The 18885-nt window shown below is 36.9% G+C and overlaps 1 protein-coding gene across 1 annotated transcript in view; it reads right to left on the bottom strand.

The window, feature by feature from the left end:
- LOC121867324 (tensin-1-like) overlaps window positions 1-18885 on the bottom strand; it is a 108209-nt gene that overhangs the window by 21731 nt on the left and 67593 nt on the right. The window contains exons 4-8 of the mRNA XM_042367271.1: window positions 11431-11681; window positions 11119-11242; window positions 9630-9752; window positions 7162-7347; window positions 6239-6381 (exon numbers count right to left, since the gene is read on the bottom strand). Coding sequence (XP_042223205.1) covers window positions 6239-6381; window positions 7162-7347; window positions 9630-9752; window positions 11119-11242; window positions 11431-11681 — 827 coding nt within the window. The remainder of the gene's footprint in view (window positions 1-6238; window positions 6382-7161; window positions 7348-9629; window positions 9753-11118; window positions 11243-11430; window positions 11682-18885) is intronic.

Below are 18885 nucleotides of genomic sequence, written 5' to 3'. Positions count from 1 at the left end.
CCTTCCATGAAAATATAAGGAACCTCTGGACTGACAGATTCTCCATGAACATCCTCTCTCCTTCTTGAAGTGGAAGGCTGAGGGATAGCATCTTGTTCCCTCTGCCTTTTACTGAAGAAAGTGTCAATTGTGGTCTGTGGGGCATCTGTCCTCCTCACCATTAACTTATGTTTAAAGGAGACCACTGAGTCCTCAACATGACACAAAGTTAGTTCAGTTTTTTCCACTTCTGGGTGCTTTGAAGCCAGTTCCCTGAACTTCTCCCTGTAGTAAATCACATCTTTCAACTGTTTAGCTGACATATGGTCATCACTTTCAATTTCCTCCTCACCACTGTCAGCCTCTACCTGTAACATCTCATCCAGTTGCTTCAAGTCATCAGGAGTAAGTTCCTCCTCATGAGACATCACAAGCTCTTCCACATCCTCCTCCTCCACTTCAAGGCCCAATGACTGACCAATGAACACAATCTCCTTGTCCAACTCTGTTTCTTCCTCAAATCCCTCAAAATCATGGACTACTGATGGCCACAGTGCTTTCCGTGAAGAATTGAGGGATCTAGTGGAGACTTCTTGCCATGATGACACAATCAATTTTACAGCCTCCAGGACGTTGAATTGTGTCTTCCAGAACTGTTTCAGTGTTAGTTCAGGATCATTGGAAGTTGCCTGATGACACCTCCTAAACATATTCTTCATGTACAACTTCTTGAAGTTGCTGATCACATTCTGGTCCATTGGCTGTATGATTGATGTAGTGTTTGGAGGCAAAAACAACACTTTCACAAAGTCAAATTGATACTCCAAATTGCTGGAAAGGTCAGGGTCATGACCAGGAGCATTATCCATGAGGAGAAGAACCTTTAAAGGGAGTTTATTGGTGGTTAGGTAGCTCTTGACAGAAGGGCAAAACACATCAACAGCCCATTCATTAAAGAGCTGTCTTGTCACCCATGTCTTTCGGTTGGACTTCCAATAAACTCCAAGCTTTGTTCTTACCACTTTCTGTTGCTTGAACACCCTGGGGTTTTCAGAGTGGTAGACAAGCATAGGCTTCAGTCGGAAATCCCCTGAAGCATTGGCACCAAGCAATAGAGTGAGATGGTCTTTCATGGGTTTATGCCCAGGTAAAGAGGCTTCATCTTTGGTGATGAATGTTCTTTTGGGCATCTTTTTCCAGAACAGCCCAGTTTCGTCCACATTGAACACTTGCTGTGGAAGATAATTTTCTTTATCCATCAGTTTTTTAAATGCAACTAAAAACTTTGCTGCCCCTTCTTTATCAGCACTAGCAGCTTCACCATGCCTAACAACACTGAAAATGTCACTTCTTTTCTTAAATTTTTCGAACCAGCCTTTGCTGGCCCAAAAATCTTCAAATTCTGTGCCTGAAGAACCAGGTTGACCTGCCTTTAAATATTCGTAAATCTCCCTGGCTCTTTCACAAATGAATTCAGTAGAAACTGAATCGCCTTTCTTCTGTTTTTCCCTAATCCAGATGATAAGTAACCTCTCAGTTTCTGCGATTAGGGATCTACTTTTAAACACTCTTGTAGATTTGTCTCTCACTTTCACTTCTTTAAATTTGTCTTTCTGTGCAAGAATTGTTGACACAGTTGATGCCGACATGCCATATTCTTTGCTAAGCACATTTGATTTAATGCCTTGTTCATGTTTTTTTTTATGATTTCCTGCTGGGTTTGGATTGAAATAGCTTTTCTTGATCTCTTAGGCCCCATGCTGGATTCAAACAATGTCAACACGTGTTTTTCAAAGTTAAACTTGTTGTAAATAAAGAATATTTTCTTTAAAATAACACTGCACTGTGCTATATATTGTCAATATGTAAAATAAATTTCAAATTGACCAATAATTTGCTTGGAAACACAGAAAAAAAGCGTTTAGTTGAAGAGAGTCTCAAGCAAGATGTTACCTCCAGTGAAAACAGAGAGAGACTAATGCCTGTTTGCTGTGTTAAGAGGCTGGATGCCGCGCATTAAACTAGTCACTTTACCTTCAATTATGTTCAATAATTGTTAAAATGACTAAAAAATTGAATATTATACTTTTAAAATTATTGAATAGTATAAACTTCTTGATATTTACTAAAATAGTAAGGAATTTAAGCCCTAGAACCGATTACTGTATTGGTGGACTAATACTACAGCTGGTGGACTGCCAAATGCAAGCGAAAACATGTTGAGGTCGGTTCGTAAGAAATTCGTTAACTGAATTTTTGTTCGTTAACCGAATTTAAGAATCTTATGGGAGGCAGTTCGTTAACCGAAATTTCGTTAACCGAGGCGTTCGTTAACCGAGGGACCACTGTACTGTGCTTAGACAACATTCCGAAAGTGTCTCAGAAGTCTCAGAAAAGAAGTGGTGTTGGGGAGAAAGTCAAAAGAGTGCGGCTATCAATTGGAAAAAAGTTTGGAAATACAGCCTGTAATAGAAAATTGTTTTAAAATAAACACCGAACCTCCTAGTTTAAGGTAAAAAATAATAGAAAAAATTCCTTCCGCTAAATCAAGTTCGTTATATCGGATTACGTTAAATCGAGAGTACAGAATGCCCTTAAAATTCGCAGATTTTTAATTTGCGGACCTCGATTATTCGAGGATTACACCCTGGATGTACCCAAGAATGTCTAAGGTTAGTTTTAAAATTGCTGGCATTTTTGCGGCTGGGACAGGGATCCATACGTTCTAGAGACAATAAATTATTTTACTTGAATTGCATATATGTGTGTGTGTGTGTGTGTGTGTGTGTGTGTGTGTGTAAACACACACGCACACAAAAAACATACAATTAAATAATAATGGGAAAAATCCTCTCACCAAAAAGTATTAAAATGTGAATCTTCCCTCAAGTCAACTCCGTGCTTTGTTATCAAAGTTATAACAAAGCACGGAGGTGACTTGAGAGTAGACTCTAACATTTTAAATACATTTTGTTGTCTTCTTTCTGATCATTTGTGAGAGGATTTTCCCATTATTATTTATTTGTATGTGTTTTGTGTTTGTGTCTACACACACACACACACATACTGTATATACGATACAGGTAAAATAAATAATTGTCCGAAGGGCAAATATATTTATGGAATATACATTTCAATGTACACGAGTAAAAATGTACCCCTTCTGGTAAGTAAATGTTTTTCCCAGATTTGGCTATTCGCGGCCATTTTGAGAACCTAACCCCCCAAAATTTTAAGGGCATGCATACTGTACTCTGTTTCTCTCACCACAAGGCTTGCTACATGAGTACAGGGGGTCCCTGGGTTATGAACAGGTTCTGTTCCTGAGGACGTTCTTAAGTCGGATTTGTACATGTCAGAACACATGCTACATGCATACCATATTTACAGGACAATGTTTAAAATCCCACTATATCAAAGCCTAAGTTCTTATATACATCTAAAATCACTTCATTTAAGAAAAATGAAAAAATAGAATGACAAAACACAGTAACTGAAAGTAAAAATTAAGTCATCAGGTAAATAAAATACTGTAAATTTCAAGTTTAACCCAGTTTGTATTGGTGGGCATTCATAAGTCAGGGACACTCTGTACAGGAACAGTAATCCCGTGTTTTTTTTATTTTTTTTAATTGCGGTTTTGACCATTCACGTTTGTTTTACTCAAAAATTATATATATATAAAATATCCTTTAAAAACATAAATTTAAATTTTGCGCCATTTTCGATATTCCCCTGTGAGGTGCGGCAAACAGAAGCCACCCTTTCCCGCCTCAGACACCCGCTGCTCCGAGAAGCCTCAGTCCACACGTGCCTACCGTACTGTGAACGCTACTGTGATTACCTCTTCTGTTTGTCCTTCCACGTGCATTCCACATGGCTCTGGGACGTAGGCCAGCCTCATCAAAGGCAAATATTATTAGCAAAGACTCTTAAGTGACCAAGAGATCAAGAATAGTGATGACCTTAATGGAAAAAACAGTTTTATTGGTATGAGCTATGGCTCGAGATGTGTTGAAGACTGACAATTCATTTGTGTCTTTTGTCAGAATACAAGTCTTCAAGTGGAGGAATGTGGGTGAAAGAGGACTGGCTGGCTGGCGTGACTGCGTGAGGGCGGGCAGATGGCGGGACAGCAGAGAGAGGCTGGCAATGCGGGTGTTGCCGACCTCAGCGAAATATTTTTTTTTTATTTACTTGTAAATAAACATTCTTTGTATATAACTGTGTTTACATTTTTCTATTATTATACCTGTACTACAATATGATTAGTTTCAAATAATGATGTTAGTAAATGCCGGTACAGTGCATCAGTGATCAGTGTGACCACTGGGCTGTGAATAGAGAGCATGGCATGGTTAAGTGCATGATCTACCTGAGCTGTTTGGTGGCCACAGGTACAGTGATTCCTAAAAGAGTATTCACGGTTTTGGCTTTTAGCGGGGGTTTCAGGAACGTAATTCCCGCGAAAAACACGGGATTACTGTATACATGCTATCTGGGTAGTTTACCCTCTCATCACGAGTTCCACCCATGCACCATACCTATTGGTCAGCTACGTAAAGGGAGGTTGTGATTGGCTGCCTCACTTGCCCAAGCTAGACTTAGAGTGGCTGACAATGTTTACAGAACAAAGCCATAAGTGTTAAACTTTTAAACACAATATTTCCTCTAAGCACATTTTATAAAAAAAAAATATTACTGTAATACATTTCATAAATTACTATTTTCAATACAGTTCACACTGGCAGCTGGAGTCCTAGTTGGTGCATGTTGGAGCTTGCTAGACAGCGCAGCTGAGCATCTCAGCCGATAAATATTTTATAGATTTATACTGCATAACAGTACCTTACTGTCTGGTGGGTTTGTATTGAAAATGGTAATTTTTTAAATATATTAAGAGCTTTTTACTACAATAAACTTACAGGAAATATTACTGTGGTGTACGGTACTGTACCTACACTAGGCACCTGTACCAACTGCATGTTGATTAAAACACACAGCTAGCACTTATGCACCATAAACTATATAATTATGTATATTTAAATATCTTAAAATCTGGTGGGTATTCAAAACAGTAATTTATGAAATAACATTCAAACAATAATGATCCACCCAGAGTAAAATGATAATGAAATAAATGAAACAACATACTGTACACTACTGGTAACCAGAACGTTGTGGTTCATTTTTTGACATGGTATAATATACATGTTATTAAAACTTTATTCAAATTTATATTTTCAATACAGTACAAACCAACCCTAGTAACAGGAGATATGCTATGTGACAAAAAAAAATTATTGATACCAACAGTTCTGTTATTGAGAGATATTACTGTAAATCCATCCCACATGTAAACAATGGAACTACTATTGAGTTGTAGCTCGTGGCCGTGCGTGTGTTCAGGATGGCATCCACACAGTCACTATTCACTACACAGAGTACAGTATAGATAATAAACACCATTTAAATTATCAAGAAACATAATCTGAATCAAGCTTTTTTTAATATACAGTATAGAAAAATGGTTGTAATTTAGCTGGCCATGAAAGAGGAAAAAAAAAGTTGCGAAATAACCCGATGCTACTGTATTCGATCTACATTACTGTATTTAACTACCATATGCATGTGCAATAGTTCAATGTGAAGAGATCACAAGCTCTCGGCCAAGTCAAACCTAAATTTTGTAGTGCTTTCTCACATTGATGTAACAAATGTAACAAGTCCTAAACTTCATCTTTTCACATCGACATTTTAATAACACATAAGAATCAACACAAACTAAGGGATTTTCTCTCACTGTAACAATAACTGGGAAGTAAAGATAACAACTAGAATATGTTGTGTTTAATAACAAAGACAAGTGACAATTGAGCATGCAGCCTGTTGGCAACAATATATCAACTTCCCTTTAACAGTTTATTGTGCATATCAGAAATTCAATTGTGCCACTATATTAATATATAAGTTTCTTTATTTGGGAATAATAAATATCTTGAAAATAAGAATAGATCTGGGCACTTTAATTGTAGATTTGAGACACTGGCTAGTCCAGGCACAGAGTGAGTGTTTTAAATGCTAGCAAAAAAAGGTCTTAAAAACAAGCAAAATTGTTCACTATTTTAGAGCAAAGAATACTTTTAATTCAAGAATCTGACAAGTTATCAACAATAATGCAAATCCTTGCAAGATCATGCAATTGGCTGGGAAATTAGTGAAGATATTGAAAATGCAAACAAACAGAATACGGACTTACCGCTGCATGGTTGGACTCTTTGGTGGAAGTCCCTGGTTCAGGTAAGGAGTTGTGGGAGTTGCAGGAGGGAAACCAGGGGTGATTGGTCGGGTCCCACCAAAGCTGCTCTCTGTATCACTCTGCCAAGCACTGTCTTCTCGGCTCTGATAAAAAAATATGTATAATCATGAAAATCCTTAAATTAGTGACAATTAAAAATTCTCATGATTTAATAACACTACTGTGCATTTTATTATAGTTAAACTGAGGTTAAGATTAGCTAGTCCTACATGATGAGATTACAATTGTAATTTTCTTGTATAATAAATTGAAACAAAAATACTAATGTACTAAGAAATAATTTAATGATTGTTAGACTGAACTAAAAAATGCAGTACAGTACCATGCTCTCAAGTTTCCATGCAACCTAAATACACACCTCCTAATTTCTAAATTTAGTTGTGAATATTCCCATGCTTCATAAATGCTTAATTTAAATAACTAAACCCACAATGTTAAAAAAATAGAGGTAAGTCAGTTACTTGAGATTGTCACATGATTGTGTAAGTACATTATCCTGTTATTTTTATGTCAAAAGGTCTAAATACTGTACCTAACTGTAGTACTGTATATACATGTCATACTACAGCTATTTTAATTTCCTATTAGTATAAGATATGAAGGATTAAAATTTCTAAAAAATTCTATAAAATTACCCACAGCAATATATTATTAATGGTAAGCAACAAATAAATACTGGGTGACTAATATAGGAGTATGTAATTACTGTACAATATTTTATAACATGCCTGATTTACTGATTCATTAATCTGCTTCAAATATACAATAGTAAGTGGAATGCCTGTGATGAGGGAAGTATCTGAACAAGTTTCAGCTTGTCTAACTTGTATACCAACAGGACTAACTACCAAGTGGTAGCTAACCTGGGATGTTTGAGCCGTCAGAATTGGATGTGACTCGGCAGAGGTGGTGACAGCAGTGGTCGTGATGGTGGTGGTGGTGCTGCTTATGGGGTTGGGCGGTGAGGTAGTAGAGGTGGTGGGGGGATGAGTGGGGGAGCCCAGACTGGCTAGGGTGGCACTCAGGGCATCTAGTGAGTCCAGTCCCTCCTGTAAACACCACGTAACTCATGGTTCCAAGGTCAGCATGCAATTACTGCACTAGCAGGAAGGTTAATATTCCAACAACATTCAATATTTAATTAACTTTTCCATTAGTGAAACAAAAGAAGTCTCTTGTTAAGCTCAAAAACCAGAAGTTATAAGTACAGTAAAGTATAATTTGAATATTGATTAATTCACTAACTCGATGATGCTGGTTTAACAAGTGCTGTATAGAGTACATTATTAGTAACCTTCCTGCTATGGTTTTGAAAGCTGTCAATAGTATTTTACGTCAGTAACTAATAAATAAATCTTCCAAGTGAACTGACATAAGTTCATGTAAGGGTCTTGTATCAATGTGTTAATGAGCTTGAAAGACTGAGAGTCTGCAGGCCATCAACTGCATTGGTATATGATGTGGCTTATACAAGATAGAGGACATGTTAATTGTGCCAAGTATAACATGAATATGTCTACATCAGGGAAAATAAATAAAAAGTGTCACATATCACATTACTGTACAGTACTCACAATATTTCAGTGCTCATTCTCAATTTTGTCCAAGTCTCAGTTGTTGCAAAGCATCAAAGAACTCGAGGTAAATCCAAAACCATCATGCAGTGCAACTTATTTTTAGTCTAAAATCTGATAATCTATGACTAATATTTTAAACTAATGTATTCTACAAGAAGTGAACCAAAGGAAATTTTATTTTCCTAAGAATAATGTAAAATATGATTGCTCATTTGCTGAATTCCCTGATAACTAACCGATTAATGCAATGTTAGTGATAAAACTATCTTATTTATAATAGATCACTGTACACAACTAAAGAGTTGTTGAAACTGGAGAAAATAGAAAACTCAGATCAATATTCTTGAGATACATACATACACTATTGCCATATACTTATTTTATTAGTATACTGAATCATATATTGGGAAAAAAGAGAGAAAACTACTGCATTTGGTTATTAATGTTAAGTGTCCTACTTGTAATATATGATCTTAAACTGACTGTAATTGTAGACTTTATATTCAAAAGTAATAAAGACCTAATAATGACATGAAATATTATTCCAAATTATATCTTTGTGTGAAACAACGGATTTTCATAAAACAATACAAAAAACATTATTTATATTTTGTCAGATAACTGGAAGAAAGTTCAAACACTGGGTGGTTCAAGGGAAAAAGAATCACAAAATGGGTCCATATGAAACTGGTTTCTTATGTCAATTAAAAAAACAAGTTGTATATCTTCTTTCCCATTTAAAGATATCAATTACTAAAAGAGTTAAACTGACCTACACAATTATATGAAGACTCACTTTTCATATCAGTAAGAGCCTCTTATCATGACTGTACAGTATTTACATTAAAGAAGTTTGTATAAATCAAATAGAGGAAACAATCAACTTCCAGCTTGACCTAAAAACAAATACAGTAACTTTGGCTTTTTTCTTCCACACATAAGCTGACACAATTATGAAAGAGTCAGGTTCTACTAAATTTTCCACTGATAAAGCATTGCATTATTATTCTTAAAAAGTGTCACATTGGAAACACTGCTTGTGCTTTATTTAAACTAACGTGGATCCTAAAACATAATAATGACTATGAATACTGTTAACAGTTATAGAATAACATCAAATGAACTAAATTTCATATGACCATGATGAGTTTGTAGGACAAAATTTGAAGCTCTGATGCTAAATTGAGTCATTAGAGGCCTGTGTGGATTAGTGAGCGCCCTCTGCCCATGTGTATGAACAGGATGCTTAATTCTATTTTGTTTTACTAATCTAATGAAAAAAAGGTCTAACCTAAGCCAAATACTGAAGCAAGAGGCCAATTGTGAAGAATCTTGAATACCCTGTACATAGATTGGTAAAATCTTCACAAACATTATACTGGTACAGTACCACTGGTACAGTACTATATGCAGTATTCCATCCAGTTTTCATTATGGGTTCTGTATTCAAATTCATTTCATGACTACAATATTATCATCTTTCCTTTTCTTGAAGTTTCTGCAATCTCACACGGCAGAAGCTATGTATTTAAGCTGAATATTGACAATGATAACGTGTATAAAAAACAGACCCTCCTGCTGAACATTAGATTCGTGTCATCCAATATGCATCATCAGCATGCAAAAGTTTTTCAACTACTGTACCTGTACCAGTTTTCATTTGTTTCATGCACCCCCAAAGTCAGTCAATACTCACACAATCCATGCTTTTGCAAAAAAAAACTAAAGCCAATCATTCAACAATAAATACAAACCTGATTTGATGAGACAACTGTTGTTAGAAGACCATCCACAGGAGTAGATGTTGATGAATAGGATGAGTAGTTGATGTGGCCATGTGGAGATGTCTGGAGTTGACTGAAGGCTGCTGAGGAATCCTAAAAAATAAAAGAAAACATTAATCCCATAATCATGAATTATATTTACATAAATATTTGTATGGCTTTCAAGTTGAAGGATAACTGCAGCAAGGTCACACTTTTGCAGGACAAGATCAGGTAATGTACTGTACAGTATTCTAAATTTGTTCCCAAATACTGTAGTTACACAAAATTTCTTCAATCCTCATGTAATATAAATAAAAACCTCTCATTTACCATGACAGCCCTTCCAACTTGAGACTGACTTTTTAATGTATTCCTCCATAAGTAAATATCTCATTAATATAATATCCCCTTATTTATATCTATGACCCTACTGGAAATAATCATCTGATGGCTTTGTCGGTTATCCTTGGCCAAATTGCCTTACTGTTTACTATTGTTGTATACCTGCACTGCTGAGGTACATTGGAAACTGTACACCTCCATAGTCTATATACAGCCATGAACAATAGCTTGTTTACACTCCTGAGACTCCGAACTGCTGGAGTAAGTCCCCAAATTGTTTGTCTACCCATAGGTATATTTGGGAACATTTTAAAAATAAATTAAAAGCAATTATAGCCTTACAAACTAGCCACGCATGATATAAACAGGAAATAAATAAATGTCCTTACCACAGGTTGGCAACATCAAGGCTAGGAAGAGTCGAGAATATTCGTGAAGTGGCGTGTGTATGTGACACAGTAGTGACAAGGTAAACAACACTAATTTGTTGGCAGTATGAGGTACAGGACACTTGTTTTACTATGTTATTACAATATACACTATTGACAATCATTATTACTGCTCCAGTAATTGATCACAATACTAGACTTGTGCTTGGGGGGTTGAGGGGTAGAAACACATGGTGAAGTGAGTCCAGACCAAGAGTGAGATTCTTACATCACAAAAGCTGAGAAGCTACTGACAAGAGATTGGGAGGTTCTCATGTGTGAATGAGTGAAAGATAAATACCTACTTAGCAACATAATCTAGTCAGCCCAGCCCTTTTTATTCAAATAGGCCCACGAAAGATCTAAATGTTATGTGACATGACCTGAAGCTCTACAGACACACATCACTGGATGTGACCCGAAGCCTAAGGGCTAAACAGTTTTTTGTTCATGACTGTACACTGTAAACCTGCATTGTCTATTCACATGCTGAACTGTATACAGTGCAGTACCTGCTTACTCTACGTATATACTGTACATGCCAAACCAACAGTAAGATTAACAGTAAGATTGTATGATAATTTTACCGAATAAATATTATCATTATACACTATACTAGTACTTATTTCAATGATTTTATATACTGTACTGTACTTAACATAGTTTTCCAATTCAAGTGTTCTTCATACATATCAAAAGGTACATACCACTGATTCACTTGGCTTAGCATTTTCATGTGCTCTCTTAACAGCTACAAAAGGTCTCTCTCTGTCTGAGGTGTCGGAATACTTTCTGGGAAGACTTCGCTGGTTACTTAGAGGTGGATTATTTCTGGGGAAGAAAAATAGTTTAAAAAAAAGTTAAAATGATAAAAAAAATGAGAAATATTGACTATACGTTATTCTATAAGACATTAATAGTATTAAAATTAGTCTAATCTGAGAAAGCATAACAATTATACAAAAACCAGAAGAAGAGATGATTTTATATGAGTGAACTGTATAATTCAGCAGCCTTACCTGATAGAGCGTTCCCGTAAGGCTGACCTGCTAGGCAGAATAGGTGATGAAGGAGCTGAATTGCCCCTGGCTGGAGTGGAGTGACCAATGGGGGGCTTCTGGGGGGTGGTGGGGGCAACTCCAGTATTAATCGTTAAAGGTGGCAATGTCTTCACTGGGGAAGATTCCCGAGATGTCTCCGACAAGAGTGTAGAGTCACTAACGTAGCCATCTTCAAATTCCTTGGAACTGGTGACAGTTGTGCGCTGTTGCTGTTCATAAGTGACATCATAAAATCAACTGTAGCAATCAGCTTATATTTTTTCTACATTTTCAGAGAAATTACAGGAAATTAACAAATTCCTTCAGTACCAACAAATAATACATTAAACGATTTGGTAAAATATTTCTTAAACAGTACAGTACAGTATAATGATTCCATGTGATTCATGTGTCAATGAAAATTTGAATCCCTACTGGTTCATACAGTACACAGACTTCTGCTCTACCTATGGAAGAATCCCCAAATGTTGACTTTTTTGCCAAAATGATGGCATTCAGAAAGCAAAGAAGGTGCAGTATTGTTAATGTCAGCTTTTTTTCAATTAAAAAATTAATATTTGTACACAAAGTTATATTCCTATAAAATAACATCACTAGTACTGTACGTTCAATGTATTGCAGAGTGATAGTGTAAGTACTGTACTGTACTATGCAGGGTACAGTATTAGGTGTTTCTGGAACAGTATTGTTTACAAATTTTGTTCATCTTGTCTTGGAAGATTTACATTAAGTTCATTTTCTTTAAGATGAAGTACCAAGGGTAGCTCTAGAGCCTCAAGGACTGGAGGAAAAGGCTGAGCTGAAAATGACCAATACTTAAATTCATTTAAATTAATGTGTCTGTGTATCTGGCAATGACAATTATGTATCATTTAAAAATTTTAATAAAAAAAAAAAATTGATGTAAAATTTTTCTACATCAAAGGAGAGGGCAAACTGCCCTCAGTAAATCCATCTACCGAGTGCAGTATAAAGTATCTTTTTATAAGTGGATAGGCTCAGGTGCTGTACATCATCTTCTGAGGATGTAACTTGTGTGCATCTCTTAAGGATGTAGCATAAGTTCAGTACAGTACTGTACATTTAGCTCCACCCCTGAGTTTACCACTTAGCACTGCCAATCCTCTCTCTCCCTGAGGTATGATCCTTAAATTCTGAAGTGTGAATTCGAAGCATTCGCTAGTGAGCGAGTGAGCAGGAGGGAGAAGGGTGGGGTGTGTCAGGGTAGGTGTCTTTCTGTGGGGAAGGGGTACAGGGGATGAGGACATAAAGTGTACAGTACAGTATATCAGTTGGGAGAGATTACGTTGCAGAACAAAACTTTGACAATACCGACGGGGTTTTCTCAAGTGTGTGTAATTGTCTAACGCTAACCAGATGAAAATACTAAATTTACAATAAAATGAAAGGGGGATGAATTCATGTTCTAAGTAAAGTGTTCCTTTGCAAAAGCTGACATTTATGAGAGAATGGATTGTGGATATGTTTGAATCTATATCTTGTAGAAGCAGTGAAGCTTTGTTTAACCCCTTGACTACGAGATGGAACTTCCCCAGCTGAATAAAATCATCTGGCGGTAGCTAGAATAAAATAGATATGAAGACGTCGTAGTGAAGGGATTAATTAGCAATCAAAACAATAAGGAAGTGGTCAACACATTTTATTGTAATACAAACTTGATGTGAAAAAAAAATAGTTCAGTTGGCAGCAGTCCGGTATAAACTCAACAAACCACATAGTTTAATTGTCCCAAACAGTTATAAATTCAATGAATAAAAAAATGACAATATTACTATTATTATTATCATAAAATCTACAATTTGTGATGCAAAGCTGTTGCTTAAAGATGTTAAATAATAAAGTTCTATATTATGCACTGGACGCAACGGCAACCCTGGACGAAGGTGCAGGAGGAACCCTTGACTACCCACTCAGTCCCGCACCCTCCCTGCCTCCACCACCCAATTCCTACTTGGACAGTCAAATCACTACAGACAATTTACAGTTGAATAATGTCATGTCCTCTCATTTTGATGGGATATTTATGATGAGAATACAAATATAAGTGATACCCAGTATTTCAAGCAACGGTCACGAACTTATAAAGTAAAATCATATTTGTTTGATTTTCTATTATCTGGTTTGCTGTAGAGCAAGAGGCAACTCCGTCAGTGTGAGCCAATCACACTGCTAACCCAAGGTGATATGGTGGCCCCAAAAATTACATGGTCACTCTCGACCTCCACCACCCATCACTCTCCACGAAGAGGGCTTTGTAACCTTAGTAACCAGGCCATCGCTCAATGGCTGGGGATTTCACAGCCCACTGTGCTCAAGTGGATCCATCACTCTCGTTTTACGCGGGGCTTACATTCTTGTAAACAACTGCTTAATGAAAAAACACGTAAATTAAACATAATTTTCCCATGAGAATACATGTAAATGGCACAGGTTAGGGGAACCATCATATACCGCACAGGGTATGAACAGTTCTCTCACTTAAAGCAAGCACGCGGCCAACCTCCGACACACGCTCTCCTCTCTGAAGGCGGGTGATCACATTTAATTTCACGTCCATTGCGATTGTTTTTCGTGTCCTTTTAGCTTTAGGCGCCCCAGAGGAGGCAGAGGGACATTTTCCACACATGCTCAATGGGAAAAACAGCGTTTAACACTAAAAAGGTATGTGATAAACACAATGCAAATGAGAGCACAGAGAAAAAGTAGTGACGGTGTGAACTGAGAAAGCGATACGCGGGAAGCTTGCTGGACGTCGTCACAGTTGTTGTACAGAATACAGGTGCTCCTCTAGCATGGTTTCACAAGCAGACGTTCTTGCCTAACTAATCTATTAACATTCTTTTCATCAGTTTTCGAATCAGTGGACGAGGGGCACAATTATGATGTGGTATATCTCGACTTTAGCAAAGCCTTCGACAGAGTCCCCCACGAAAGACTAATTAGAAAGGTAGAAGCACATGGCATCAAAGGTGACATCCTTAAATGGATTAGGGCGTGGTTACAGGACAGGAAACAGCGAGTGAGCATTAACGGCACTAAGTCCCATTGGAGCAACGTCACAAGTGAAGTTCCCCAAGGCTCAGTACTTGGACCATTATTATTTATTATATACATAAACGACATAGATATCGGCATAGACAGCAACATAAGTAAATTTGCTGATGACACTAAAATAGGACGTGTTATTAAACCTGACGAGGACTCGGCAAAACTACAGGAAGATCTAAAAAAAATTTTTGAATGGTCTGAAAAATGGCAGATGAAATTCAACGTCGACAAATGTAAAGTACTCAGTATAGGTGATGTAAACAGGGAAACCAGATACCAGATGAACAACGATGCCATAGAGAAATCCGACTGCGAGAGAGATTTAGGAGTAATGATAAGTAGGAACCTTAAACCAAGTAAACAATGTGTTTTTGCTCATAACAAGGCTAATAAAGTACTTGGGCTCATACAAAGGAGTGTTACTTACAAGACTAGCGAGGTCATCCTAAAACTGTATCTTGCTCTTGTGAGACCACACCTGGACTACGCAGTTCAGTTCTGGTCACCGTATTACAGAATGGATATAGAATCCTTGGAAAGAATTCAGAGGAGAATGACAAGACTAATCCCAGGCATTAGGAACCTTTAGTATAGAGACAGGCTAAAGGATCTTAATTTGCACTCCCTCGAGAGACGTAGAGCGAGGGGCGACCTGATAGAGGTGTATAAGTGGAAGGCAGGGCTAAACAAAGGGGACATTACAAAGGTACTCAAACTATCCAACCAGGAGCGAACTCGTAACAATGGTTTTAAATTAGATAAATTTAGATTTAGGCGTGAAATAGGTTAACACTGGTTTGGAAACAGAGTAGTGGATGAATGGAACAAGTTACCAAATATCATCATTAACTCGAATATGCTGAATAGCTTCAAACATAGGTTGGATGCTTATATGAGCAATAGGGGTTGGGTGTAAACGGGACTGCACAGTATGGGCCAATAGGCCCGCTGCAGTTTCCTCCATTCTTATGTTCTTATGTTCTACTTAAGAACATTCAACTTACAAACTTTCAGAGATATAAACATCATCACTGAGGGAGGTTACCTGCCAAAACAGGTGTTTAATGTGGATGAGACTGGATTATTTTGAAGAAAATTCCAGATAGAACAACAATTACCTAAGAGGAGAAGAGTGAGCCAGGTTTTAAAGCTGTATTAAAGGGTATAGCTGTACTAAATATCCATAATCTTTTATTTATTTTACAATATGTTTGGTATCTACAAGAGTAAAGTTGGACTTACAAACAAGCCTCAGGAACGTAACTCGTTCGTAAGTAGAGGAGCACCTGTCCTTCATTATCATCATTATCTTCACCATTAGTAGTACAGTAATAATATTTATTATTACATTATTATAATAATTATTATTATTATTAATAATATTAAAATTGTTGATGTTGATATGACTGCAACTTTATAGTAATAACCTACAAACACTTCACCAGGCATCACACGCGACTCCACTGCCAGGCGAATACGCGCAGCAAATTTAAACTGTCTTGACCGTGTTATTTAAAAAATAGGTGCACATAAATTAGCTTTTGGTATTAATTGATCAATCGCGTTATTCCAAAAACGCTTAAATCAAATGAGCGCAAAACGTGAGTTATCTGTATGTACAGTGATCCCTCGGTTAACGAACGCCTCGGTTAACGAAATTTCGGTTAACGAATTACCTTCCATAAGAATATTCAATTAGGTTAACGAAAAAAATTCGGTTAACGAATTCCTTACGAATTTTTCCCATGTTTTCGCCTGCTCACCAGCTGTAGTATTAGTCCGCCAATACAGTAATCGGTTCTAGGGCTTAAGTTCGTTACAATTTGAGTAAATATCAAGAAGGTTGTACTATTCAATAATTTTCCAAGTCTTATATTAAAATTTTTAGTCATTTTAACAATTATTTAACATAATTGAAGTACGGGGAACTAGTTTTTAGCGCACCAAACAGCCACTTGACTCACCCAGAATGGTGTCAGTTTGTGTCTCTGCTCAGTGGAGAAGCATCTTGCTTGAGACTCTCTTGAACATAAACTATTTTTACGTTTTTATAGTACAATTATTGGTCATTCTGAAATTTATTTTACATATTGACAATATATAGTGCAGTGCAGTGTTGATTTAAAAAAAATAATCTTGAATTACACCAAGTGAACTTAAAATTTTATGGGTGAAATGGCGGCATGAAGCATGGGGGTGATTTCTCTTCCACCCCACTGCCTTCTCTTCTCCCTTCTCCTCCACCCCCACTTCTAATTCTCATCATCATCAACCAGGAACCTTCTAAAGACACACCTCAAAGTACGTGTACTTTTACTGCATTTATTTTTACTTTGTATGTAATTTTCGGTGAGCTGGAACCAATTCCCCAAAATCCCATTGAAACAATGGTTTCGGTTAATGAAATATTCGGTTAACGAACGACCTTCTGGAACGAATTGTGTTCGTTAACCGAGGGACCACTGTATATCGTGAATATCACTTGTATTTGTATTCTTGTATTCTCATCATAACTGCCCCATCATAATGAGACGACACAACATTATTCTACCCTGTAAATTGTCTACAGCAATTCCACTATCAGCAACACAGAGTAGGAGTTGGGTGGTGGGCAGGTGGAGTCGACGGTTCCCTCTCGTGCACACATTGAAACTTTCATTATATTTTTACGACCTTTAAGCAACAGCTACTGTATATCGCTTTGCATCATAAATTGCTCATTTGATAAAAATGATAATGATACTGTCAATATTTGTTACCCAATTAAACTAACTGTTTGGGACAATTAAACTATGTGGTTTGATGATTCTATATCGGACAGCAGCCAACTGAACTATTTTTTTTTTCACCAAAAGTTTGTATTTCAATAAATATGTGGTGCCCACTTCCTGATTGATTTTACTGATAATTATGATCCCTTCAGTATGACGTCTTCTTATCTAGTTTATTCTGGCTACCGGCAGATGATTTTATTCAGGTGGGGAAGTTCCATCTCGTATAGATTCAAACATCCACAATCCATTTGCTAATAAATGCCCCATTTGCTAAAGGAACACCTTACTTAGAACATGAATTCATCCCCCTGTCATCCTATTGTAACTATAGTATTTTCACTTGGCTTGAGCAAAACCAGTGGTTCCCAACCTTTTTTTCTAGCGACCCCACTGGTTAAGGTTACTTTCATTCAACACCTCCCACATAGGCCTATTTCTCCTACAGATCTGTGGGAATTTTCCATGAAGTGACAGAACTGCTTCGCGACCCCAAGAAAAGCACTTGGCGACCCCATTTGGGGTCGTGACCCCAGGGTTGGGAAACGGGGAGCTAGACGATTACACACAGTTGATGAAACCCCTACTGTCAAAGCGTTATTCTACACTGTAAACTCTCCAAACTGATATACACTTTCCCTCCTCACCACCTAGTGCTCTGTCTCACCCCACAAAAAGACACCAATCCCTCCCGCTCACTAGTGATGAATCAGTTTCACCCTAAGTGGTAAAGTCAGGAGTGGAGCCAACTGTATATCATTTTTGAAAATGTGCAGTAAATTATGTACCTCTTTTTTCTCTTAAAAGGTTTAAGTAAAGTATATCTCTTGAGAATGAAACTAAAGTTCAGTGCAGAAAAAAAAATTATTTCTGGATGTAGCATAAATAACATGTTGCTCTAAAATGTAGCTCAAGTGAATTTGTTTCTTTATTGACTTTTAGAGAATTGAAACTTGATATTTTTTCACTGAGAATTAAAAGTTTTTGTTAGTTTAGCTGTTTAATGGTTTACAGTCAAGAAAGCTCTGTACACAAAAATATGGTTGTTGGCCTTAACTCCCTCCTCCCATGATTGTGTCACTCATTTGATTTTTGGGTGAATATCAGGTCAACTTTTTAGTGTATTCCCTTGCCTAAGAACTGAGGGTCTGACAACATTTTAGGTTATCTTGAACTTATACTTTAATTAACGTTATATGCAATTTTGTTTTCTTGAGAAACCTGGTTCAAAGTAGTGACCTCTTTTTTTTAATAAATAATACTGATAGACAGGTGCTATCTAAGAGACACTGATGTTAACATAAAGAGGTGCAGTATACTACAAGTACTGTACTGTACAGCAGACATGGGCAACCCATGACCCATGAGCCGCATGAGGCCCAAACCATGTCTCTGTGCGGTCAGTGGTGTGATTGAGGAATTCTATTTAATGTGGCCCACGGTTCAAGTAGATACAGCCAGCATATGGTGAGTAAAGCAATATTTATTAAAATAATAATCTTCACACACAATTCATTACTGTTTCATCACCTAATAGTAAGGAACTACAAAAAAGTAATACTGTAGTAAAATA

This window comes from Homarus americanus, unplaced genomic scaffold, assembly GCF_018991925.1.
Source record: "Homarus americanus isolate GMGI-L3 unplaced genomic scaffold, GMGI_Hamer_2.0 scaffold51859, whole genome shotgun sequence".
Lineage (NCBI taxonomy): Eukaryota > Metazoa > Arthropoda > Malacostraca > Decapoda > Nephropidae > Homarus > Homarus americanus.
Note: the sequence above shows the minus strand (reverse complement) of the source record. Positions and strands in the feature narration are given on the sequence as shown.